This window comes from Phyllostomus discolor, chromosome 1 (assembly GCF_004126475.2).
Source record: "Phyllostomus discolor isolate MPI-MPIP mPhyDis1 chromosome 1, mPhyDis1.pri.v3, whole genome shotgun sequence".
In the NCBI taxonomy this organism is placed as follows: Eukaryota; Metazoa; Chordata; class Mammalia; order Chiroptera; family Phyllostomidae; genus Phyllostomus; species Phyllostomus discolor.
In genome coordinates this window covers 41444418-41471949 of record NC_040903.2, presented here as the reverse complement: position 1 = coordinate 41471949, position 27532 = coordinate 41444418, and the positions used below count along the sequence as shown (strand labels likewise).

Genomic DNA, 27532 nt, shown 5'->3' with positions numbered 1-27532 from the left:
TCTGATTAAAATGCCTTTGGAAATTTTTATTAAAGAGTAAAAATAGGACTTAGTTTCGTAGGATAACAAAATAGGAAGAAGTCTTCAGAGCACCTAATTTAGCCTTCTCATTATATAACCACGAAAACAACCAGAACGGTGTCACAGTTAGTCTTAGAAGATATAGCTGCGCCGCTGAGGCAGGTTTCAAGATTCCTGATCTTGTACTTTCAGGACATCACGCTTAAATGATCGACATTTACATAAATCATTTTGTTAGCAATGGATCATGAAAATACTACCCACACATTTAGTGAAAAAATAAAACACTATCATTCTTTGCTTTACAATAGAATCGTTGAAGTTTCACACAGGGCTCAAAGAGCAAAGACAATTCCCAAAACCTAACCAGTAAAATAAACGCCCACTTTTAAGCTCAGCCTCCGGAGGCGTGAGGGGCGGGGCTACGGGAAGAAGCTCGGGCGGGACTGCGAAGGGCGGAACTGCAAAGGGCGGAACTGCGAAGGGCGGAACTGCAGCCGGTTACAAAGAGGGGGCACGTCTATAACGGCTGTCCATCTATTGGGTTGCGCAGCCCGTTCTGCGCATGTGCAGCTCATTTCAAACTGAGGAAATCGCTAGGCACTTGATGTTTGGGAAGGTGGGAGCCAATGGGCGCGGGGCCCGGTGAACGCTCTCTGGTTGGCTCGAAGCTCCCTTCCTCCTGCCGCCGCCCTCTCACACCTCGCCTCTGCTTGGCTTCCTAGCTGCTTCCCCTGCAACACTGTCAGTGCTGGGCTTTCTCTTAGCGCGGCCCGGGAGGGCTCTCATCTCAGATTACCTGCGCGGCTGTGGTGCGGCCTGGACATGGCTGCGTCCGGTCTGGTAAGTGCCATGCTGGCTGCTTCAGGCGAGTGGGAGTCCGGCTGCCCGCGGCGCTCGCGCCCGAGGAGGGGGAGAACGAAACTGGGCCCAGTCTGTGACTTCTTGGGGGTTTCAGTGGGAAAGCCGCGCGAAGGTTCCGATGTCTGGAGTGAATGCCGATTGCCAGAGCTTATTTACTTGTACTCGTTTTGTCAAGTTTTCTTGTGATTTCGGTCGTGATGACTGACATCTTTCTCCTCAGGGAATCTTGTGACTTCTACTTGTTAGACTCACTCCGGTTCCTAGTCCTCCAAATAATTTTCTGTCGGTAGAACTGGTGAAATGCCTTAAAAGTGTGCTTGTGCCTCAGACAGCGGGTCTGCAGAAGCAGATTGTTTATGGAGAATCTGTTCTTGATGACGTCTTCTGAAGGGCGGCTGGGAAAAGGTGCAAGCTGTCAAAGACGGGGGAGGGCGTTGTTTGTTTACGTGTTTCTGAACTCCCTCCAAATTTACTATTCTGTATGTCAAACTTCGCGTATGGTTACCATGTATCACACGAACGACATCATCCCCTATCCTAAACTTGTATTTCTGCTCCCCCCCACTTCTTAAGAAAATCTTCAGCATCGATGTACTTCCATTTATGTAAAGTTGTATTTGTGTTCCTAAAGAGACGCATGAAAGGGTGGTATGAGGTGTATTTTCTTTTTTACTGTGAACACATAACTTTACGTTATATAATAAAAAAGGAATATTGGGGAGAGAGAAGAGGAATACAATTTACTGTTTAAGAAAACTTAATTTTTTTTTAGGTTTACAGCAAAATTGAGAGGCGGTACGGAGAGATTTCCCATATACCCTTTGACCCCACACGGGCATAGCCTCCTCCATTATCAACATCTCCCACCAGAGTGATACATTTTTTACAGCTGGTGAGCTTACATTGACACATTATCACTCAAAGTACATAGTTTTCATTAGGGTTCACCCTTGGTGTACATTCTGTGGGTTTGGACAAGGATGATGTGTATCTATTATTATGGTATCATTCAGAGTGTTTTCACTGCCCTATAAGTTCTCTGTGCTTGCTACTTGTTCCCCCACCACCCCAACCCAGGTAACCACTGATCTTTTTACTGTCTCCGTATTCGCCTTTTCCAGAATGTCATATAGTTGGAATTACCCAGTATGTAGCCTTTTTTGATGGACTTCTTTCACTTGGTAATATGCATTTAAGGATCCTTCATGTCTTTTTATTGCTTGATAGTACATTTCCTCTTAGTGCTGAATAACATTTCATTGTTTCTGATATACATAGTTTATCCACTCACCTACTGAAGGGCATCTTGGTTGCATCCGGATTTTGGCAATTATGAATAAAGCTGCCATAGACATCTGTGTTGTGTGGACATACATTGTCGACTCCTTTGGATTAGTACAAAGGAGCACATTTGGTGTTTTATATGCTAATAGTATGTTTAGTTTTGTAAGAAACCACCACGCTGTCTTCCAAAGTAGCTGTACTATTTTGTATTCCAAAATGAATGAGAGTTCCTTTTTTAAAGTACATTTTGTTGATTATGCTATTACAGTTCTCTCATTTTTTCCTCCCCTTTTATTCCCCTCCACCCTACCCCTGACCACCATTCCCCCCCAGAGCACACTCCCCCGCCACCTTAGTTAATGTCCATGGATAGTACATGTAAATTCTTTGGCTTCTTCATTTCCTATACTATTCTTAACACCCTGCCCTTTCTATTTTGTACTTACCATTTATGCTTCTTATTCCCTGTACATTTCCTCCCATTTCCCCCCTCTCGCACTCCTCACTGATAACCTTCCATGTGATCTCCATTTCTGTGATTCTGTTTTTGTTCTAGCCACTTGCTTTGTTTTTTTTTTTTTTAGGTTCAGTTGTTAATAGTTGTGAGTTTGTTGTCAGTTTACTGTTCATACTTTTGATCACCTTCTTTTTCTTAGATAAGTCCCTTTAACATTTCATATAATAAGGACTTAGTGAAGATGAACTCCTTTAACTTGACCTTATCTGAGAAGCATTTTACCTGTCCTTCCATTCTAAATGAAAGCTTTGCTGAATAGAGCACTCTTGGATGTAGGTTCTTGCCTTTCATGACTTTGAAAACTTCATTCCAGCCCTTTCTTGCCTGCAAGGTTTCTTTTGAGAAATCAGCTGACAGTCTTATGGGAACTCCTTTGTAGGTAACTGTCTCCTTTTCTCTTGCTGCTTTTAAGATTCTCTCCTTATCTTTCATCTTGGATAATATAATTATGATGTACCTGGATGTGTTCCTCCTTGGGTCTAACTCCTTTGGGACTCTCTGAGCTTCCTGGACTTCCTGGAAGTCTCTTTCCTCTGCAAGATTGGGAAAGTTCTCCATGATTTGTTCAAATAAGTTTTCAATTTCTTGCTCTTCCTCTTCCTCTGGCACCTCTATGATTTGGATGTTGGAACATTTAAAGATGTCCTGGAGGTTCCTAAGCCTCTCCTCATTTTTTTTGAGTTCTTATTTCCTCATTCCTTTCTGGTTGGATGTTGCTTTCTTCCTTCTGGTCCACACTGATGATTTGAATCCCAGTTTCCTTCCCATCACTGTTGGTTCCCTGTATATTTTCCTTTATTTCACTTAGCATAGCCTTCATTTTTTCATGTAATTTGCAACCATATTCAATCAATTCTGTGAGCATCCTAATTACCGGTGTTTTGAACCGTGCATCTGATAGGTTGGCTATCTTCTCGTTGCTTCATTGTATTTTCTCTGGAGCTTTTATCTTTCATTTGGGCCTTTTTTGGGGGGGGGGGGTCTCAGCAGGTCTGTTAGTAGTGAGGGGCAGAGCCTTAGGTGTTCACTAGGGCGGGGCAACCCACGTGGCTGCTGCACGTGGAGGAGGGGTCCAAGAGGGAACAATGGCACTTGCTCCACTCTGTTGGATTTCAGTCACTTCCCCCCACTACCCACAAGCAAATTGGGCCCTTCTGGTGCTGATTCCTGGGTGGGTGGGTTTGTGTACGTCCTAGGACTCTGGGTCTCTCCAACAAACTCTCCTGTGAAGCTGGGAGTTTCTCCTGCCGCCTCAACCCCCACAGGTGTTTTCAGTTAGTGGTTTTGAGGCTTTATTTCTCCGCACTGGAACCCTGGGTTGCATCATCTGTCTCTTTAGTTGTTCCTCCTGGTTTATCTGCAGGTGAATGTGGGACTGTCAGCTGCAGCCTTGTCTTCCTGGTCCTCTAGCCACTGCCTTGATCCTTGTCCCCTCCTCCCTGGCTTTCTGTCTCCACCTCTCCTGGATGAATATTTCTTCTTTAACTCCTTCGTTTTTGGACTTCTGTCCAATTTGATTTTCTGGTAGTTCAGGGGTTTTTTGTTTGTTTGTTTGTTTATTTTAACATTTGTTGTTGTCCTCCTTTTGGTTGTGCAAGGAAACAAATTTTATTTACTTACACCTCCATCTTGGCTGGAATTCTGAATGACAGTTCCTATTGCTCCACATCTTCACCAGCATTTGGAGTTGTCAGTGTTGCAGATTTTGAAATTCTAATAAGTCTGAGGTGGTATTATTGTTTTAGTGACCTCTTTTCATATACTTATTTGCTATCTGTATATCACCTTAGGTGATGTGTCTATTAAGGTCTTTGGCCTATTTATTTTTTATTTGGGTTGTCTGTTTTCTTATTACTTAGTTTTTAAATTTCTTTGTATATCAGGTGTGTCTTTGCAAATATTTTTTCCCAGTCTGTCTTTGTCTGATCATTCTCTTAACCACAGTTTATTTTTCAAATTCCTATCATAATCTCTGAGCTGTTTAAAGTCTTTAGTTCTAATAATTCACTTTACATTATAATCCATTTAAAAAGACAAAAGGGGAGAGATCATCCTTCACCATTCCTGTATTTAGTGGTTTTTAACTAGGAGTGGTTTTGCCATTTAGGAGACATTTGGTGAGGTCTGGAAAAATTTCAGGTTGTCCTGAGAAGGAATTGGTAAGGGGGTACTAAAGGTACCTAGTGGGTGGAGGCCAGGGGTGGTACTAAGCATTATCTTACAATGTATAGAATTCACCTTCACAACAAAGTCATCCAGCCCAAAATGTTTATAGTGCTGGGTTTAGGAACCCTGCTGATGTGTATATTATTTTCTTTAAGAAACAATCTTGCAGTGAGTGGAAGAAATTAAAATTGAAACTCACCAAAGAAAGAGTTGAAATCGACAGTTTTTGATTGTGTATTTGTTTTGAAAATTAAAATGTTTTACATTCTAAGATTTAATTGAGGATTAAGAGATCTTGTTTCATTTACCACTTGTTTTCAAATATGCCTAAATAGCGCTTGGACCTGTAGTAGGTGTTCAGTTAATATTTGTCTAATGAATGAACTATCTAAGCCTTAAAATTTTCTACTTCAAAGGGGGTCAGCCCTTGCTGGGTGGCTTATTTGGTTGGAGCATCCATCTCAAACACCAAAAAGGTTGCAGGTTTGAATTCCAGTTAGGGGACCTAACTAGGTTGCAGGGTTCTATCCCTGGTTTGGGCACATACAGTAGGCAACCAGTTAATGTTTCTGTTTCTCTCTCTCTGTCTCTCCCACCCTTGCTTTTTCTCTAAGATCAGTTAACATATTCTTGGGCAAAGATTTAAAAAGGGTGGGGGAACACAAGATATTTAATAGATGTTACTTAAGGTTCAAAAATGTGTGCAAATTTGATGTCTTTCAATTTACTGTGTGAAATTAGAAGAGTGGCCTTAAATTAGGCCTTGGAATGTAGGTAACTAACATTTTCAGGAGTTTACTTCAGTGTTCAAAATGCTGATTGCTGGACAGAGACCTAAGTGTTTGAGTTACTTTTCATCAGACGACTGTGATAAAATTAATGGAGATGTGTTTGTTCCTTATTTTGCTTCCTATGAAGTAGATTTCATCTTTTGCTGCTTAGGTACTTCCTGAGGATAACAGGCTATGTGAAATACTCTTACCTTCTTTAAAACAAGACATTGTTATTTCATAAGTTTTTGGTCTTATTTATTTAGCATGTCAAAAAGATATTTTGAAAAAATGGTATTTATGTGGTATACAGTGTGCTAGGCAAGGCTCTGGGAAGAATATAAACTAGCTTAAGACAAAGTGTGTGCTGTCAAGTTTCTTAAAATCGAATAGGGGTTTTCATTTTCTGGAACATACAATTCAATTAAAAGGCCATTAGGTGGGCCAGGCAAGGCAGGGTTCCTATGGGTGGGAACTGCAGTATGTAGGAACCTGAGTGGAGTCAGGAGAATGGACCAACTCAGGATATCAGAGCATGAGTGGGATAAATGGAATGTCTACATACAGTGGGGTAATTTATAGCCCATTGGGCCAGGTTAACAGGAAGGCTTAATAAACACTTGGTATTGATAATATGTTTATTTTTACAAAACATGCTATTTATCCTATTACTACCCAATTTGTAAATAGAAAATTTAACTTTATAGATTTTACAATTAAAAGACAAGATCCAGAGTATCGAAGGTGTGCTCTCAAACTCCATTATAGCATGTTTATGTGTTTTATTTTTCCTGTTGTTTCCATTCACTGGGGCTGCTTCTTTGTTGGGGTTACCTATTTTCTCTTTCTGGAAGCATCTAGGTAATCTTTCTATCTTCAATTCTCAAATTTCAGTGTTTTGTACCTAGGTATGGATCTTAAATTCATTATGCTGCTATTGATGGTCTGCAGATTTGGGAAACTGGCTTTTATATTTCCTTAGAATATGACTCCTTTTTTTTTGTTCTGTCTGGAATGACTATTGGATCTTCTAATTTTGGGATCTTCTTTGTTTTATTCTTTCTCCATTTTTTCTTTCTCTTCGTCTTTTGTTCTCTCTTCTCCACCCCCCATTCTCAGCTTTTTCATAATTAATTGCATTTTTATTTTAGGCAATCATGCTTTTCATTATTAAGAATTTTCTTACTTTCTATTTAGTGTATATAGTATACCACTTTAGTTTTGAGTCGAGTATTATCTCAAATCTCTGTTGAAGGTAAAGATTAAAGTTTTCTTGTTTTTGAAATTGTGTTTTTTTTTTCCTTTCTCATCTTGATACTGCTTTCTTCTTAGGCCATTTTTCTTTTTATTTTAAAAATTTACACCTTGATTTTCTTCTTTTGTTTTAGAGACTTCTAAATGTCTGGTAATTCATATTTGCTTGTATTTAAGACTGAGATAGTGGATACTGTTTTGGAGCTCTGTTAAAGGGGATGGGGTAGTGGAGGTCTGCTGTTCTGTATATGTTTTAATTGCTGTTTTTATTCCCTTTTTTACTCTTCCTCCTCTAGATCTCAAATTTCCTAGTTCTGTGTAGTTATGGCTTTCTTCTGGGCATATCAGCTTTATAAATTCATCAAGGACTGTATTCTGTGAGCTTACTTTAGGCTACTACTGCTTTCATTCTGTTTCATTGATTATGGTTCGTTTATTTTTCATCTTCCAGAAAGTTGTTAAATATGTTTGTTTGTCCTTACATGATCCTTTCTTCCATTCTCTTTTTCATTGTTGTTTTATGCCATTTTTTGTCCTTTACTATTATTTTAGAGGAATTTTTTTTTTAGTGAAAGGAGATAAGTAGATACTGTTAATCAACCGATTTTAATTATTGGAAGGCTGAATACTTAGGATTTTGGTGATAGAAAAGGTATAGGGGAATGTGAAGGAAGAGGAGGAAGACGACAGAATAAATCCCAGGGTGGGAAATGGTAGAGGCAAAGATTTGTAAACAGTAGAGAATAATTCCTCTTTATAGTATTATAATAGGTCATTAACAAATACTTGCTCAATGAATAAATGAATAACAAATTTTCTTAATTTTTTTTTATTTTAGTTGTTGTTCAAGTACAGTTTTCTGCCTTTTACTCCTATCCTAGCCCACCCTCCCAGCCCTCCCCACCTCTCTCCTGTTTTCACCCTCCCCTGGTTTTTGTCCATGTGTCCTTTGTATTTGTTCCTGCAAACCCTTCCCCCTTTCCCCTAAAATTCCCTCTACTCTCCCCTCTGGTCACTGTCAGCCTGTTCTCTATTTCAGTGTCTTTGGTTATATTTTGCTTGTTTGTTTGTTTTGTTGATTAGGTTTCTGTTAAAGGTGAGATCATATGGTATTTGTCTTTCACCGCCTGGCTTATTTTACTCAGCATAATGCTTTCCAGTTGCATCTATGTTGTTGCAAAGGGTAGGAGCTTCTTTCTGCTGCATAAATGAATAACAAATTTTCCTGCATGCTTATATTGGTGGTAAAAGAAAACTTGTATTTGAATAAATTATAAGCAAAGAAACCAAATCAATGACTTACTTTTTTTTTTTTTTTCAGGATCATCTCAAAAATGGCTACAGAAGAAGATTTTGCCGACCTCCTAGGTGATTTATATACTTATATATAGTTTAAGATGACTTTTCTTCCCATCTTTAGAGAATAGAATTTTTAAATGAAGAAAGGAAAAATTATTATCTTTGACTAAAATAATGATTTATTTTTTAAATATATTCTTTCTATAATTAAAAAAAATTTTTTATTGTTGTTCAATTACAATTGTCTCTGTATTTCCCCCATTACTCTCCCCTTGCTGTACATGACCCGCAACTCCCACATTCAATCCTCCCCTCTGCCTTGTCTTTGTCCTTGGGTCTTTTACAAGTTCCTTGACACTTCCCCTTTTTTCTCCTGTCATCCTCCTCCCACCTCCCTTCTGGTTACTATCAGCTTGTTCTTTATTTCTATGTCTCTGTTTCTATTTTGCTGTCTTGATTGTTTTGTTGATAAGGTTCCACTTATAGGTGAGATCATATGATACTTATCTTTCACTCTCCTGGCTTATTTCACTTAGCATAATGCTCTCCAGTTCCATCCATGTGATTGCAAAGGGTGGGAGCTTCTTTCTTTCTGCTGTGTAGTATTCCTTTGTGTAAATGTACCACAGTTTTTTGATCCACTCATTTACTGACAGGCTCTTAGGCTGTTTCCAGCACTTGACTATTGTAAATAATGCTGCTATGAACATTCAGGTGCACAGGTTTTTTCCAATTGGTATTTCTGGAGCAAGGGACATAAAGGAAAGAATAAACAAATGGAACTTCATCAAAATTAAAAGGTTCTGCATCCCAAGGGAAATATCAGCAAAATGAAAAGAGAACCAACCATATGGGAAAATATATTTGCAAATGATACCTCTTAAAGGGTTTGATCTCCAAAATATGTAAAGAATTCACATGACTCTATACCAGGAAGACAAAAATCCAATTAAAAAATGGGCAAAGGACCCGAACAGATACGTCTCTAAGGAGGACATACAAAGGGCCCAGAGACGTATGAAAGGATGTTCAGTTATCACTAGCTATCAGAGAGATGCAAATTAAAACAACAATGAAATATCACTTCACACTGGTCAGAACGTCCATCATAAACAAATCAACAGCTAGTGGGGATGTAGAGAAAAGGGAACCCTAGTACACTGTTGGTGGGATTGCAGACTGGTGCAGCTACTGTGGAAAATAGTATGGAATTTCCTCAGAAAACTAAAAATGGAAATGTCTTTTGACCCAGCAGTTCCACTGCTTGGATTATACCCTAAAATAATGATTTCCATCTCCACTAAGTAGTCATTTTAGTTATTTTATATTAAGAAACAAATAGTAATGTAAGCATGTAATGGCTTAGTGGCAGTGAGAAAAGAAGTTCATTTGATAAATGATGGACTAGGAAGAGGCCGTTACAACTGATGACAGCTATGGGAAAAGAAAGCACTCCAAAAAATGGATTAAAGGGTAATAGAAAGATGCAGCTTGTTCAGTGAGACTAAAAGAAGAGGTAGGTGTGGTTATAAAGGGTCAGTAAACGAATTTTTGTTGGTGATGGAACTGTTTGGTATCCTGATTGTGGTGGTGATATCTGAACCTATATAAGATTAATTGTATAGAACTCAATGTATGTACATATTAGTACATATAGAACTGGAGAAACCTGATTAAGATTGGTAGATTGTATCAGTATCAGTATCCTGGTTCTGGTAGTATACTAAAGTTTCACAGAGTGTTTTGAAATTTAAGGGAAACAGTAAAGTGAAAAAGGGATCTCTTATATTAGTTTTTACAACTGCACGTGAATGTACAACTAACTCAATATAATTTTTAATTAAAAATTTATACTGATTCATAAGCTACTGCTAAGATTAATGATATTGAATCAAAAGTGCATTTGAGAACTTGTAGAGAAGACTGTGATACTTGGAGCTGTTGGGACTCGTGACAGTAGAATCTTTATTAAAAAAGAATTTCAGGACTAAATGGATTTGTTAAAAAATTTTGTGTTCTTGTTTAGGTACATCTAAAGCCTTACACAGCTTTAGATATCACTGTCCTATCTAGGAATATAATTATTAATGTAGATAATGACATACTACTTCACATACTTTTCTGGGAATTCTTGGAGTCAAGTACTTATTTTGTCCTCAGAAGGTAAAGGTGATGTCTTCCCCATTAAGTAAATTAACATTTTATAATAAGGAGATAGGGAATTTTCAAAGTAGATGGTAATGCAAATAACAAATATTTTCTGGAAATAATATGTTAAAATATTTTCCTTCTTTCCTTCTTATTAGGGCACCTGACATTAATTTGAGGCAAGACCAGAACGTACTGGTAATCTTACAAGACTGCTTTGAGGAAAAAAGTAAGATTTCATTTCCAAATGGACTCTGAGGGTCTGGATGGATGAAGATATGAATTTGTCATACTAATAAACAAATGAAGCAAATATATTTCAGCATCTATTATAAAATATTATAAAATATTTTCCCAGGGATTTTGATTACATGTGCAATCTTTCATATATTCAGTACCCAGAGGATAATATGGGCAAAAATGAGAATAATTGTCATTCTTTTTAGTTCACACTAGATTTCCCATAGTCTGGAAATTCATAAATAATTATCATACACAAGAAAAAAGTATTTCATGTAATAGAAATAAATGTGCAGAATTCTTGGGGTCACTAGAGAGCTTGAAATAATATTTGGTGATTTTCACCCAATTCTAAAGAAATGGTGAATTACATCAAAAACTTTTCTAAGTACTGGTCAGTGTCAGAAGGTATTGGAATAAGAAAATAGGCCAATCAAAGAAATAAATACAGACCATGAAAAAGTATCTTCTACACAAGCTCTGAAATATCTGACACATATTTCTTCAGCATCTTGCTTGTCTTTTTTAATTCCTGATGCCTTCTAGGAACATTTGAATTTTGTATTGATGTCTGCACTTATTTTAAGCTAATTGTATTTAAAGAGTAAACAGATTTATGTGTCATGTTGAGTTTCTTTTAATTGTAACCAAGAGATTTTATACTGTATTTTATTTTTAAAAATTTCTTCCTTTTTTATATTTTTTAGGTCTTGCCAATGATTTTAGCACAGATTCTACAAAATCAATACTTTATTCAACACCCAAAGAAAAAGACACTTGTCTTAAGTCAACATTAAGAGTGGTAAGTCAAAAAGAAAAGGTAGTACAGGTTTAATATTTTAATGAGTGAAGCAAAGCTCAATGTAGTTTGGTACGTTTTAGTTATTTATAAATCTTATTCTTAAAAGGGAATCTTATATTCCCATTGATTTTTCTATAAAATTTGGGGGTATTTGTGAAAATTTTGAATCGACAATTCCTGTGTTTGAAATTAAAGGTCTGGGGATGTGAATTATCAAATTATAACACAGTCATTTTTCACTTCTAAAAAAATACTTAAGTTGGGTTTTTAGGAAAGTGGACAACTTTTGAAATTCCTAATCTAGGTTGACAAATTTGGTTGTTTTCTGAAAACTGAAGGAATCTGTTTGCTGCTATATGTGAAAATCAATATTTTATTGCTTATATATCTTAAGAGGGCAGGGTGATTTAAATCTACAAAATGGAAGACTTTCAAATAGAGTTTTTGAAACTAGTGATTGAAGAAAAATTATTCAAAAGTACAATATAAATTGGAGGTAAAAATCATAAATGCTCTAAATAATATTTATAAGAAACTGGTATAAACAAATAAAACATATATAGCATTTTGGTTGAATGGTATGAACGAACAGATCTATTTCTTTCAGAACTGAGAGACCTTTTCCAGTGTGATACATTGATTTTTAAAAGTTAAATCAATTTTAAGTTTCCTTGACTTGGTCACAAAATATTACTTGTTTTTGATTTGTTTTGCTAATATTTAAGATCTTTGCATTGAATAGTATTGTCTTTCTTTCCTAGATAATGCCAAATTGTTTTCTAAAGTAGTTTAAGTATACAGCTCTACCAGCTGGCTTATTATTTTTAAATACTTGATTTTTTTTTCAATTTAATAACAAATGTTTTTAATTAGATTTGGTAATTTAACTGAGTAGATCTAATGTTATATTTTTTTTAGGCTCAGTCCCCGATATCCCATTCAAAGTCAGTTTCAGTTTCTTTAAGAAAGAAAGGAACCTCTCAGCAGTTCACTGTAGAGCCAAGTGAAGCTGCAAAAGAATCAGGTTGGTGGCATGCCCATGGCCCATGGCCTAGATATCTATCTATCTATCTGTCAATCAATCATCTATCTGTCTATCATCTATGTATCTATCTTTTGTATTGAATTTATTGTGGTGACAAAAGTTAATAAAATTACATAGATTTCAGGTGTACAATTCTACAATACATTAGATATATTTAAAAAATTAGAAATGCTGCTGGTGATACCTGTGTTGGCTTGAGTGACAAGATCATGGCCAGTCTAGGCAGAATTGTGAAATGAAGTTGTTTTTGCTTCTCTCTCAAGTCCATTTCTAGAGTTATTTTTTTTTCAATCATGAATAAGAATAAGTTTTATGTGATTATGTGTTCTTTTGTTCTAATGGTAGGAACATTGCTTACTAGGATGTGGTAAGTGACATTAAATAAGAATTATAAGGACTAGCTTTAGCAGTTTTCAAATAGATTTTTCTTTTAAAACAATGATAATGTTTTTTAATCTTCCACATTTTCTTGTGTTCAGGAATTCAGTACAGCCTAGTTAGATGATCCTCACATGAAATCTGTCGTGAAGGGTTGGCAAGATGTTGGCCAGGGATTCAGTCATCTGAAGGCTTGACTGGAGCTGTATTGTTCAAAGATGACTCACTCATGTGGGCTAGTTGCTGGCTGGAAAATTCCTTTCCATGAGCTTTTTGAGCATCTTTAAAAACAGATTTTTTTCTTGATTAAAGTCTAATTGACCTGTAACATTATGTTAGTTTCATATGTACATCATAATCATTTGCTATTTGTAAATACATAGTTACTGTTCTCTTTCTCCCTTCTAATTTTGTTCCATTTATTTAAAAAAAATACATTTATTGATTATGCTATTACAGTTGTCCCATTTTTTCCACCTTTATTCCCCTCTGCCCTGCACCTCCCCTCCCACCAGCATACTCCCTCCACCCACCTTAGTTCATGTCTATGGGTCATATATATAAGTTCTTTGGCTTCTCCACTTCTTATACTATTCTTAACATCCCGCCCTTTCTATTTTGCACCTACCATTTATGCTTCTTATTCCCTGTATCTTTCCCTGCATTCTTCCCCCTCCTGCTCCCTGATGATAATCCTCCATGTGATCTCCATTTCTGTGATACTGTTCTTGTTCTAGTTGTTTGCTTAGTTTGATTTTGTTTTTGTTTTTTTTTTTAGGTTCAGTTATTGATAGTTGTGAGTTTGTTGTCATTTTACTGTTCATACTTTTGATCATCTTCTTTTTTTTAGATAAGTCCCTTTAACATTTCATATAATAAGGGCTTGGTGAAGATGAACTCCTTTAACTTGACCTTATCTGAGAAGCACTTTATTTGCCCTTCCATTCTAAATGAAAGCTTTGCTGGGGAGAGTAATCTTGGATGTAGGTCCTTGCCTTTCATGACTTTGAAAACTTCATTCCAGCCCTTTCTTGCCTGCAAGGTTCCTTTTGAGAAATCAGCTGACAGTCTTATGGGAACTCCTTTGTAGGTAACTGTCTCCTTTTCTCTTGCAGCTTTTAAGATTCTCTAATTTTTAATCTTGTCTAATGTAATTATGATGTGCCTGAATGTATTCCTCCTTGGGTCCAACTTCTTTGGGACTCTCTGAACTTTCTAGACTTCCTGAAAGATTATTTCCTATTTGCATTGCTTCTCTACTTCTGCTGTTCCATAGTACTCAAGGGACTTGGCCTGACACCGCCTAAGGCTTTGCTACTCTGCCACTGCAGTGGAATGGGGTGCTTCAAGTCCTGGGTTGTGGAGTGGGTGTTAGAGTTTCCCAATAGGTCTCTGAGTGTTTCCCTTCTAGAGAGTGCAGGTTACCCCTAGCCTCCTTACCTATTGGTTGTTCTGGATTGCCGGCCTCTCCAGAGCCCAGTATGGGGGTATGTATATTTGGTGAATGTAAAGAAAACCCAAGGAATTAATCACATTGCCTGTTGTTGCTTAAGGCTTGCGGTACTTAACGAATATACCTTCTTTTTTCCAGCTTTCAGAGTTCTGTTATTGTTGTTTGAGGGATAATTACCAGAAAATGTAGTTGTATTTAGAGTGAAAAACATGAAAAAGTGAGATTATGACATCTTATTCCTGAATCAAAAGCCATTTTTGCTTGTAATTTTAATTTTTAATCTTTGCTTCTTAAGAGCATGAATCAGTATGAATGCTACCCTGTCATTCTGTTTTCTTTGATATTTGAAGGTGAGGGTTAAGAGGATATATATATATATATATATATATTTGTATTTATATACTTATATATCTTTACATGTATAGATCTTCATATGTACATGTAAAGATAATACTTATATTTATATTCTCTTTATATGTACACATATCTGTTATACATCTCTATATACTGTATACATCTCTGTTATTCTATATATGTGTATGTATATGTTTAAATATGTGCTTAGTTAGCTGTCCTAGTTTACTCTTAATCTAAAGATTGAATCTTGCCCTGGCTGGTATGGCTCAGTGGAGTGCCAACCTATAAATCAAAGTGTTGCCCTTTGATTCCCGATCAGGGCACATGCCTTGGTTTTGTGCCAGGTCAGTAGGGGGCTCGTGAAAGACAACCACACACTGATGTTTCTCTCCCTGTCTTTCTCCTTCCCTTCCCCTCTGTCTAAAAATAAATAAATTTAAAAATATTTTTTAAAAAATATTTTAAAAATTTAAGGATTCCCTTAAAAAAATAAAGATGGAATCTTTTAATATCTCTAAGATTACTTCATTGTTTCAGCCATGCAAAGATTTGTTCAGATCTTGAAGAAATTGACTGTTAATAAAACTGTGAATTTCCTATATTTGAGGATTTCTGTTATTTCAAACTTCAGAGTGTGAACCAAAATACATATTTCAGTTCATTAATTTTAGAAATTATAACTTTAAGGTATGTACTTATGTATTTTAATTGTAGATCTTTGATTATAAGCTTAGTTATCTGTGAGTCTTCTAAAAATTATTTTAACTGAAATAGTTGATGAATTTAAAAAAAGCTCTAATATTATTTAAAAATATTAAAATATCTTCACATAATTTTCTTCTAGTCCAGGCTCATGAAGTCCATCAGAAAGTTTTGGCAACTGATGTTGGTCCTAAAAATACCCCTGACTCAAGAAAATTGTCAGATAAAAAACTAAAAAATCATCTCAGTGAAGCCGATGAAGAATTTTACTTATCTGTTGGTTCACCTTTGGTTCCTCTGGATGCAAAAACATCAGTACCGCAAAATGCTGTTTCGCCTATTAGACAAAAGAGAGAGACCTACATTTTTGAAGATTCAATAAATATGCTGTCTTCAAGTACAGAGATTTCTCTTAAAACCAGAAAAAGGTGAACTTTAAAATATAAATATTCTACTGTAAAAGTTTTACCATTTAGATTAAAAAGTACATAATTTAATCTCATGGATTTAATAGTAAGAATTGAGGAATAGTAACATGTTATGAGGAGAATATAACATTCAGTATATATTCAGTTTAATATTTAATAAGGAAGGTCTTAAAGTGTGCTTCAGAGAAGCTGGGGGTAACTTTTCTACTGTTTGTGGAAAATGTATTTCTTTTTTTCTGATACATTTTCTGTAACTTTCTAAGAGAAACGATTTTTATTTTTCTATGCTATTTGTAATTAACAGAGTAGGTATGTATCAGGTCATTTCTAGGGTAGCAAAGGATAAGTATTATTAAGGATGAGTTACAGTAAACTCGTCCTTTTCTTGGAGCTTTTCCTTTGGCTTTTAAGAAGCAAAGTAGATCATTCAAGGTCTTGCTATTGGGGACCTCTGCAACAAGTGTAATTTCTTTCAAAGGTATTGTGTGATTTTTGGAGCCAATGAGTTAAGTACATTCTAAGAGTTTGCAATTTAAAGTATGGTCTGTGCCTAAGGATCAGAGCAATGGCATTATCTGGAAGCTTATTAATAATACAGTAAGTGCTCACTAAATGTCATCAATAGGTTCTGTGACTGTGAGTGAAATGAAGTGTAACTAAACCAATTTTACCATAGGCTAATTGATAGAAACAGGAGTTCCTACGGCATCTCATCAACTTAATAATGAAAACATGCTGAGCGAAATGACATTATTTGAGAATATGCTGTACAGAATCTCATACTGTGCCCTAGACCTACTAAATCAGAATCTATATTTGAATAAGATTCTCTAAATGATTCGAATTTCTATCAAACGTTCAAGAACTAGTGCTATAAGGTATACGTTTCTGGTGTATGATTTATCTTTTTAATTTTTTTCTATTGACAAATACAAACAAAACTTAGTTTTTCTGAATGATTTGTCTTGCATATTTTGTGTAAGAGATTACAAATCAGCATTTATAAATTTTTAATAAAGGCTTAGTAGGAATTTTTGCATGTGGACTGTGTTATCACTGTGAGGGAATTCAGGAAAACTCATAAACTGGAATTATTCAGCTTGTCTTCTTTCAACCTTTTAGGTTAGACTTTGAAGATAAAGATATTTCAAAGAAAGTAGAAATAGAGAATAAAGTTATAGAGGATGAAGTATCAGAAAGACCACAAGAGGGAAAACCATCTGAAACATCTCAGAAAATAACACAAGATTCAGAATATGAAATTCAACCACAAGCTAAAAAGAGTTTTTCAACATTGTTTTTAGAAACTTTAAACAGAAAAAATGAATCCAGGTGAGTTATTGAGAAACTGTGCTTGAGACATTTTTTCTTTCACATTTTATGAACAACTATACTGTGGATTCTGAATGCTATTTTTAACTAGAAATGAATCTTAATTGACACTGATGTTAATTGGAATGATACCTAACCTGTAAAGAGAGTATTGTTTCTTAACAGTAAATCACCCTAAAACTATTGTTTAGTAGGCACTAAAATAGACAGAAAATAAGTTTATTCAGCTAATCAACACTTACTAGTTTGTATGTTCTCAAAGAATGTATTATTTAGAGATAGAATTATGCCTGGGTGCCTTTATTTCACCATTAAGGGTTTCAAATGTTTTTTCTTTTTTCTGATTATGTTAATAAGGGATAGTTATAAAATGAATTTTAATGTTAATACTGGAAAACCTTCTGTGATTCTCAGCTTCAAAACAGTGATTCTTACCTGTGGCTGTACATTAGAGTTAACTAGATATAAAGGCAGCTAGGGCCAGAACCTGAGGGTGTTCTGTATGGTGGTCTATAGAGTAAACTTCAGATTTGTTAGCTGGTATTAAAGGCCTTTACCCTGACTATTTAACTGTTTCTACCAACTTGGTCATATATATTTGCAGTTGTCCTTGCTTTGGCACACCTTTTTCCCTTGTCATATGCCAGTCTCAGTTTTCTTTTAAGGTTCATGCTAGACTTCTAGTTTTTTTCCAAGTGCCACCTCTAATGTTTTTCAAATAGTTTCATGCCTTGCATTATAGTTTAGCTATTTCATGTGTTTCTTTCTTAGTAGATTAAGACATAAGCTGTTCTTTCCAGGAGTTTGGAGTTTTTTTTGTATTTTCTGTGATATGTTAGGACAGTTTTATAAAAACATAATGAACGAATGAATGCATGAATGAATGCCTCTTTTGTTCAGTCTCTGTTCTGCAGTTGAGATCTCTGTGTCTGTCTCTTTCTCTCTCTGGAACCTTTTACCCTATTTATGAATGTTGTCCCCACCATCTGATACAAATATGGTATACTTATGGGCTAATTATACCTATGTCCAAAAAAATTATTTTTTAATGTTCTTTTTAATGAACTAGTGAGTAAAGTTGATTTTATGCTTAATTGCTGCAGTCAGATGTAACTGCTCACTATTCTTAGTGCTTTCTTGCTTCATTGCTTTTGTTCATGCTCTTGCTTCCAATTGTCTTTCTTACATTTCCTCATGACCATAACTTGTCCATCCTTCAAGATCCAACTCAAATGCCACAAAATTTTTTTGATTTTTTCATCTAGCCAGAAATCATTTTTCTCTAGTGTTGTCTTAGTCTGTGTATTTGAGCTGCTATAACAGACTACCATAGACCATGGCTTATAAACAACAGAAATTTATTTCTCATAGTTCTGGAGGCTGAGAAGTCCAAGATCAAGGCTCCAGTAGATTGAGTATCTGGTGAGGTTTGCTTTCTGGTTGATAGATGGCTATCTTCTTGCTATAACCTCACACATGGTAGGAAGTGGCAAGGGGACTTTCTTGGTCCTCTTTTATAAGGACACTATTCCATTCATGATTATTCCAACTAGATGACCTATTCATCTTCAAATACTATCACATTTTAGGTGTTAATTTATGAATTTTGGAGGGGCACGATCCTTTGAACAATTTGTTTTTTCTCTGAAAAGCTTCCCAACTAATTGGAAGAGGTGCTGTTTAATTCCAATGCACTTACATGTTTAGATATATTCCATTTATTTCTATACCATGATTACATACTGAGACATACATGAAAATGTGTGTGAATTATTCATAACTGGAATGATTTTTTTACACAATATAATTTACTAGTATTTTCTTAGATATTAGACTTGAAGATGACTCAGCAATAATCTTTCTTTGGATGTTGCAATATTGTGATTTATAAGAAATAAGTATTTGGTCATTTAGATGACTAAAATATATTTTATATATATATTTGGTCCTTGGCCACAATTCATGGTTCACAATGTCCTGAATTCTTGGAATTTTCTAAGTATTGATAGTGAAAACAAGTCTTTTGTTTTGTTAATATGGTAACTTTTGGAAAGCATTGATAAGAGTGGGGGCTAGTTGCCAATGGAAACTACTTTGTGATTAGTGTTGAAATTTTCAGCCCTACCTCTCACCTCCAAGGAGGGGAGGTTGAGTCAATTCCCAATGACCAATGATTTAATCAGTTACAACTATGTAAAGAAACCTCCATTAAAAACCCACGAGGATGAGTTCCAAGAGCTTCCTGGTTGGTGAACACTTGGAGATGCAATGAGCCCGGAGTGCCTTCCCATATACCTTGCCCTATGCATTTCTTTTATTTGGCTATTCCTCAGTGACATCCTTTTGCAATAAACTAGTGATCTTGTAACATGTTTTTCTGAGTTCTATGAGTGGTTCAAATTAATCAAATCCAATGAGGGGGTTGTGGGAACCTTTCATTTATAGCTAGTTGGTCAGAAGTACAGGTAGCAATCTGGACTTGCAGTTGGCATTCTGACTCGGAGGGGGTTGTTAAGAAACTTCCGTGTATGGTTCCTCTGTCAGAAGCGTAGGTGGTATGGGCTGTGGCTGACACCTGAAAAGTATGTGGATGTATAGGGGTAGTCTTGTAGGACTGAACCCTTAACCTGTGCCATCTGATGCTGTCTCTGGGTAGATAGTGTCAGAATTGAGTTGAATTCTCAGGTATATTACTGGTGGTATCTGAAAAATTGTTGGTATGGGAGGAACCCCTACACCACGTTGGAATTGGGTCTGGAAACCCAGTTTATATGAGAAGAAATCTAAAGAGACATGTGTACAAACATATAATTTAGTATAGCACTATATGTAATAATAGCATGCATTTTTGGACTGTCATTCAATGTATGTGGACTATAGTTATACATCTTTGAGTTTCAGCTTTTTATTTTTCCACACTCAAGAATATGTTACTGGAAGAAACCTGGTTCTTCTTGCTGACATATTAAAGAATTACAGGTCAGCAAGCCAGTTAGCATCCAGGCAAAGTTTATTAGTGCTAAGTTCTGGTATAAAAGGAAAAGCAAGGGTGGCCAGAAGCCGGTTGGCCAAAAAACAGAGTGCCTATAGTACAAGTAACCAGAGGTCCCCTGGGCCAGAGGCTGACTGGCCACGGGCCGCCTGTGTGGCAGAAGGGCCAAGAGGCAGAAAGAGAGACAGAGAGAGAAACAGAGAGACAGACACACGGAGAGAGAGACCTTTGTTCTGAGGACTTACATAGTTGGCAGGATGGGGGTGAGGGAGTTACATAGTGATTGACTGGTAAAGGTGGTGCCAGCTTTCCCAGGGAGACATGGCTACCCAAACAGGTATGTGTGGGGGTCTGTTAGCCCAAATCCCTATCTTACTCCAGACTCTATTTGTTCATTTTGCATACATGACTGGAGACAGGCAGCTAACCCAAGTTTTATGGACTTTTTTTTTTTGGACACTATAGACCCCTTCCTTCTTCCCCCTTCTAGGCCTTGGAATGAATACACAGCCTCAAGGTTTTCCTTTTCCCAGCTAGTGGATATGATACACACAGGCATTCAAGGGCTCCACCCCACTTCTGCACTATCATTTTTGCTTGTTGTTCAGAATGCCTGGCAGCCTTATTGAATCAGGCTCAGGACTACTGGGTAAACGGGTCAGACATGTCTTCCTTGGCTTTTAGCCTTCTGTATTAAGTTCTTTGTTAGATTGCAATGGTAAGGGCCCTGCCTTTATTTACCCTCTGGATGCTCATTCCTAGCTGCTAAGTGCTAAAAGGCATTACCTGGCAACCAGGACGATAGCTGATAGCTGCTGACTGGTAGCCTCTGGCTAGCAACAGCCACACAGTCTCAGAGTTCTTCCTATGCTATCTCCTGTGTCAGATATGTTGACTGATTTTTAGGGAGAGAGAAAGGAGGGGGAGAAAGAGAGAGAAAGAAACTTTGAAAGGTTGCCTGCCTCTCTTATGCATGCTGACCAGGGATCAAAATTGCAACCTGTACACCTTGGCTGGAGATCAAACCCACAAACTTTTTAGTGCACTGGCCCATATTCAACCAACTGAACCATCCAGCCAGGGCTGGGTTTCAAATTTTTAATAAATAAACACTGGGTGAGGTCATCAAATTAGTTGATTTTAGGCTTTCTTCCAGCTCTAAATTTCTGTGACCCCATTAGTATTATAAATGATTGTGATCAGATTATAGACATATAAAAGGAAGGAAGTCCTTTTAAGGGTAAGGGAAAATCGAGGAGACCTGAATTTCTGTTTAAAAGATAATAGATTTTGCCCTGGCTGGTTTGGCTCAGTGGATTGAGTGCCAGCCTGAGAACAAAGGGTTGCTGGTTCGATTCCCAGTCAGGGCACATGCCTGGGTTTAGGCTGGGTCAGAGAGGCAACCACATGTTATTGTTTCTCTCCCTCTCTTTCTTCCTCCCTTCCCCTCTCTCTAAAAATAAATAAAATCTTTTTTAAAAAGATAGTAGATTTTATTTACTATATAGATTATTTTCTTCACTAAGCAAAAGTAAAACCTTTATTTTTTGAGCTATTATTTATTGTAACATATATTTTTTTTCAGTCCTGTTGTTAAGTATATAGCAACTGCTCCACCTCAGTCATCTCCTGCAAATGATATGAATGTAGAGGATGAATTTATAATTGATGAATCAGATAATTTTGCCAGCCGGTCTTGGATTACTATACCAAGAAAGGCTGTTCCTCCAAAACAATGTACAGTATCCCGTACTGAGAGCACTGCGCTCCTTCAAAGTAAGAAGTCAAGAGAAAAACATCACAGTGTAACACCTGTGACTTTGACAAATGACGAACATTCTGGTAAAGGTCACCCAGTAGAGAACTCTCAGCCCTCTGAACAAAGAAAACTGGGTAGGAATTGTATTTTGTCAGATGAAATGGAAAATAATTGTAGATCTACAAAAAATGGAATATGTTCTAAGAATGCAAAAAAATCATCTGCAAACAAAAGGACTATAAAACAAAAACAGAAAAGAAAAGTTAAGGCCACTGTATTTGAAGGACAGGTTGATATGGAACAAGCTAAAGATAAAAATACAAATATGTCACATATTGCTCGAGGCAAGTCACGGAGAAATTCAGAGAGAAGTATGAAAGCATGTGAAGAGGAGAGAAATGTTCGTATTTCCAAAAAACAGATGCCACCTGTGGGTAAGTGTTTATATTAAATATAACTGCTAACATTATTCTACTACTTTATATATTTTTTTTAATATTCCTATTTAGCTTTGGGAAGTAGGCAGAGAAAGACAAATCTATAAAGAGTCTCAAAATCCTGTAGGCTTTTTCTAGAATCTCTTTATATTACATGCAATGCAATTCCAAGTTGCTTGATTTTTGTGTAACTTTTAACATGATAAGCATATATAAAGGGAGAAGTGAGAGAGAAAGGTGAGTAAACCAGGTAGTAACAAGAACTCAAATAAGGAAGCATATATTCCTGAGGTTTATTTAAGTATAAATTGTGGGGTGGGGAACCCAGGATGGCCCTGGCTGGTGTGGCTCAGCTGGTTCGAGTGTCATCCCAGCATAACAGAAAGGTTGCAGGTTTGATTCCTGTCGTGACACATGCCTAGGTTGCTGGTTCAGTCCCTAGTGTGGGCACGTGTGGGGGACAACCAATCAATGCTTCTCTCTCACATCACTGTTTCTCCCTTTCCCTTCCTCTCTCCATTCCTCTTTCTAAAAAAGAAGCAATGAAAAAATGTCCTCAGGTGAGGATAAAGAAAAAAAAAAAACCAAAACCCCAGGATGGTGTAGGGCTATTTCTTACAGGATAGAAATTCATACTCTTCTATTCCATCATTTACTTGTTTACCTAACAGACATTAAATGCTAAACAAGGTATTAAAACTGAAATAACAAAGATTACTAAGACAATTTTCACCATGAAAAAAGATCAGTCTGGTGGGTTCTCTACACTAACAGATAACATACATTCACAGGATGATAATAGAAGCACCAAGAACAATCATCTAATATCCCAATAGATCTTTGGGCCACTATATCATTTATTATCCAAATTGGGACACTTGAGTTTGAGAGAGGATGTCAAGGACAGTAAACATAAACTAGGGTTGTCCTAGATAAACCTGGAGTATGGCTGCCCTCCTTATGTCAGTATGGTATAGTAATTGAGGTTTGTAATGTGACACTGTCATGAAGAATAGATCAATTTTATGTTCCTTGTTCCACTGTTTAAGTAATAGAGAGAAAAGGTAGTTATTCTTATAGAAAGAATTTTATACAGAATAGTTAGGAATAGAAAGCACTTATCAAATGTATTAGATACTTTATATGTGTGTAATATAATTTAATCCTTCTTGACAATTCTGTAAGGTAGGAGATAACATTCAAAGGAGGTTAAAAAATACTGGCCCATGATCTGTCTCATTCTAGAACCCATATTTTTTTTTAGCTCTATCACGAAGTCTTAAAATAAGTGAAAATGTTTTTGATGCTCAAATTGGAAAAACTATTAGCCAACCAGAAAACTCTCTTGACTAGAACTGTGTAGGTGCCTGAACATTCTAGATGTCTATACTATATTGCTGATTTAGAGGGGAGAAAGATCATCTTAAGGCACAATATTTAAGCTAGTTTTTACAAAAACAAATTCTAATTTCACATAGTTATTATTTAATTACTCATTATTTCAGCTTTCTTTTTGTATATTCTATAACACAGATTCATATCCAGAAATAATAGTTGTCAGATTTCAATTTTGTCTGTGTTTGCCTAGGTGTACTTGAAAAATTCTGCTTAAAATGGAAAAAAGCAACTGCTTCTATTTTGTGGGCCTCTTTTGTAAATGTTATATATGTGCCATGTGTTTATTGGAATTCTTGTCAGTTTTTTGCTTTCAGTTTCTGATTAGCAGCTGACCATTTAAAGAAAATATAACATAAACAATCTGACTAAATTGAGGAGGATGGTTACATTACAAGAAAGTTTTTTTCTTACTAGTCCCTTAAGTAGAATATGAATTCACAAAATTTGGAACTTCAAATTTTTGATTTATCCATAATTTCTTAGGAAGAAACATATCAGGAAAGTATACTGGGTGGATACTTTCTTTAATTATTAATGTTAAACATTTATTGAGTATGTTCTATGTTTTGCACATTAATTTTCATATATATTAAATTTTTATCTAGATTGGTTAGGGGATACATTAATTACCATACCAATGTATTAATTTTCTATTGCTTTCATAACAAATTACTGCATACTTAATAGCTTAAAATAACACACATTTTTTTGTTTTAAAATTCTGTGGGTCAGAAGTTTGAAATGGATTTCACTGGGCTAAAGCCAAGGTGTTGGCTTGATTACTTTTGGATGGTGCTGGGAGAGACTCTGCCTTTTTTAGCCTCTTGAGGTCACCTATGTTCCTTCAATCATGGCTTCCCTATTGCATCTTCAAAACCAGCAATGCTAGCCTTCTCACATTTCAAATTTCAATTGCTTCTTTTTCCATTATCCTATCTCTTTCACTGACCACTACTTTTAAGGACACATGTAATGAAATTGGGTCAACCTGGATAATTTAAGGTTTATAACCTTAGTCATATTTGCAAAGTCTGTTGCCATGTAAAGTTGCATTTTCACAGATTTTATGGATTAGGATTAGTATATCTTTGGGAGGCCATTATTCAGCCAACCATGCTTCTTTTCAAAGACAAATAATATGAAGATAATTTAATTTCAAAGATATTTTTATTCTGAAGATAATTTGTCTTTAATTCAAAAGGCACTTGACAAATTGGTAATGCTTAAACTGATGACTTGCATTGAACCAGTTGACTTTTCCACTTTTGATGTCTCACAGGCTTCTCAGACTGATTATTAGAAACTAAATTTCTCCAGACTTGCTTCTTCTCTAGTTTTCATGTCTTCATAAATGGAACCATAATAAGTCTACCAGCTCAAGAAAGAAACCAGATTATCTTTAACTCTTTCCTTTACCTAGCAGTCCATAGGAAGTCAGTAAGTCTTTGACTTCCTCCTAAGTAGTTTTTACATCTGTCACTTCACTCCTCCTGCTCATCCCCTTAGCTAAGCTAGAGTTACCAGTAATTTATTTCCAGATTGTTGTAGCAGTTTATACACACTGGCTGCTCTCTACCTCTTTAAGATTCATCTCCTGGGTTACTCTATAATGAATTTCTCTCAGTTCCCTTAACAGACCACTTTCTCAACTATGGGCCTTTTAATATGTTGTTCCTTTTGCCTAGAAATTTTTTTCTAAATGTACTCGCTTCCTTTGTACTCAGGTTAAGTATCACTTCACTCGATTATTACCTCATCCTGATATATTCCTGTATATACTTCAAGCAACACTTTTTATTACTTAATATATTTTTATAATTATTATTTTAATCCTCACTCAAGGACATTTTCTTAATTGCTTTTAGAAAAAGAGGAAGGGAGAGAGAGACATTGATCCAAGAGAGAAGTATCAATTGGCTAACTCCTGTGTGTGCTCTGACTGGGGATTGCATGTGCCTGGACCAGGGAACCTGCAGTCTAGGCATGTACCCTGAGTAGGAACTGAACCTGCAACCTTTTGGTTACAGGACGATGCTCCACCCAACTGAGCCACACCATCCAGGGCACCCTCTTTATTTTATCAAACATAATTAGTTAATGAATTTCTGTATTTTCTTCTAGAGTCTAAAGTGACAGTTCTACGAGAAAAAGAATTATATTTCTCCCATTTTTAAAATATCCCCCAGATCTTAAACTTAGCAGCTATCATGTCTGTAGGTCATTGGAATATACAGTCATCAGTGAAAGAAGTATTATCTATTGGATGAATAATTTTGCTGTGTTTATTAAAATATGACTCACTTTCAGAATCCTACTTCTTTACACGTAAATATGTAAAATATTCTACAGTAGTAAAAATTTATCACTTACAAGTCACTTCTTTTCACTTTTTAAAAATATTTTATCAGTTGCTTCTTGAAAGTACCACATCCCGGACTGAATCTGCAAGCCAGGCAGATTCAGTCCGGGATGGGAGAAAGAAACATCGATGTCCTGGGAATAGAACCACTGACCTTTCCGTTGTGGAATGATGCTCAAACAACTGAGCCATACCAGTCAGGCCACAAGTCCCTTATGTATGACATGTCCCCTCAGTTTTAAGTTAACTCTCTTCACATTATCAACTGTTCATATATCAGTTGTATTTCTGTATGTGCTCTTGTTTATTAGTTTTCTAAATACTTTGTCTTTCACTTTTCAGTCTTTCTCGATCTTGAACTAGTTTCTGAAATGATACCGTAAAGTGGTTTGTTTTTGACTTTGTATATTCTTTTTCTGTATCATTGTTGAAATCCATCTTTTTTTAATACTACACTTTATTGATTATGCTATTACAGTTGTCCTGATTTCTCCCCCTTTGCCACTCTCCACCGAGCACTCCCCAGTCCCTCAGTCAATCCACCCACCCCCACCACCATTTTTCATGTCCATGGGTCATAAGGTCTTTGGCTACTACATTTACTATACTGTACTTTACATCCACATTACTATTCTGTAACTACCTGTTGGTACTTCTTAATCCCCTACCCTCTTCACCCATTTCCCTATGCCCCACTCCCATCTGGCAACCATCAAAACAATCTCCAAGTGTCCATGATTCTGTCTCTGTTCTTGTTTGCTTATTTTTTTTAGATTTAATTGTTTGTACATATGTATTTTTTTTGCCATTTTATTGTTCGTAGTTTTGATCTTCTTTTTCTTAAATAAGGCCCTTTAACATTTCATATAATAAAGGGCTTGGTGATGATGAACTCCTTTAAATTTTTCTTGTCTGGGAAGCACTTTATCTGCCCTTCTATTCTAAATGATATCTTTGCTGGGGAGAGAAATCTTGGCTGTAGGTCCCTGCTTCTTGTGACTTGGAATATTTCTTGCCAGTCCCTTCTAGCCTGCAGAGTTTCTTTTGAGAAATCAGATGACAGTCTTATGGGAACTCCCCTTTAGTAACTAACGTCTTTCCTCTTGCTGCTTATAAGATTCTCTCTTTATCTTTAACCTTTCACATTTTAATTATGATGTGTCTTGGAGTAGGCCTCTTTGTATCCATCTTGTTTGGGACTCTTGGTGCTTCCTGGACTAGCGTGTCTATATCCTTCACCATATTAGGGAAGCTTTCCTTCATTTTTTTCAAATAGATTTGCTGTTTTTTTGCTCTTTCTCCTCTCCTTCTGGCACCCCTATGATGTGAATGTTGAACCTCTTGAAGTTGTCTCAGAGGCTGCTTATACTGTCCTCATTTCTTTGGATCCTTCTTTCTTTCTTGTTCTGATTGGTTGTTTTTTGCTTCCTTATGTTCCAAATCATTGATTTGATTCTTGGCTTATTCCACTCTACTGTTATTTCCCTGTAAATTGTTCTTTATTTCAATAGTGTATCCTTCATTTTT

General features: G+C 36.2%; 1 protein-coding gene across 6 annotated transcripts in view; it reads left to right on the top strand.

Moving 5' to 3' along the window:
* Nucleotides 1-594: 594 nt before the first annotated feature.
* Nucleotides 595-27532, top strand: part of CENPC (centromere protein C) — a 67533-nt gene continuing 40595 nt past the window's right edge. For 2 of the 6 annotated variants that reach the window (XM_036021238.1, XM_036021225.1), the window contains exons 1-8: nucleotides 626-864; nucleotides 8198-8244; nucleotides 10482-10552; nucleotides 11271-11365; nucleotides 12284-12389; nucleotides 15443-15728; nucleotides 16851-17060; nucleotides 21638-22245. In XM_036021238.1, coding sequence (XP_035877131.1) covers nucleotides 847-864; nucleotides 8198-8244; nucleotides 10482-10552; nucleotides 11271-11365; nucleotides 12284-12389; nucleotides 15443-15728; nucleotides 16851-17060; nucleotides 21638-22245 — 1441 coding nt within the window. In that variant the 5' untranslated portion in view covers nucleotides 626-846. Of the gene's footprint in view, nucleotides 865-8197; nucleotides 8245-10481; nucleotides 10553-11270; nucleotides 11366-12283; nucleotides 12390-15442; nucleotides 15729-16850; nucleotides 17061-21637; nucleotides 22246-27532 lie in introns of all 6 variants that reach the window. The other 4 variants (XM_028506790.2, XM_036021234.1, XM_036021222.1 and 1 more) reach the window with 4 other exon arrangements.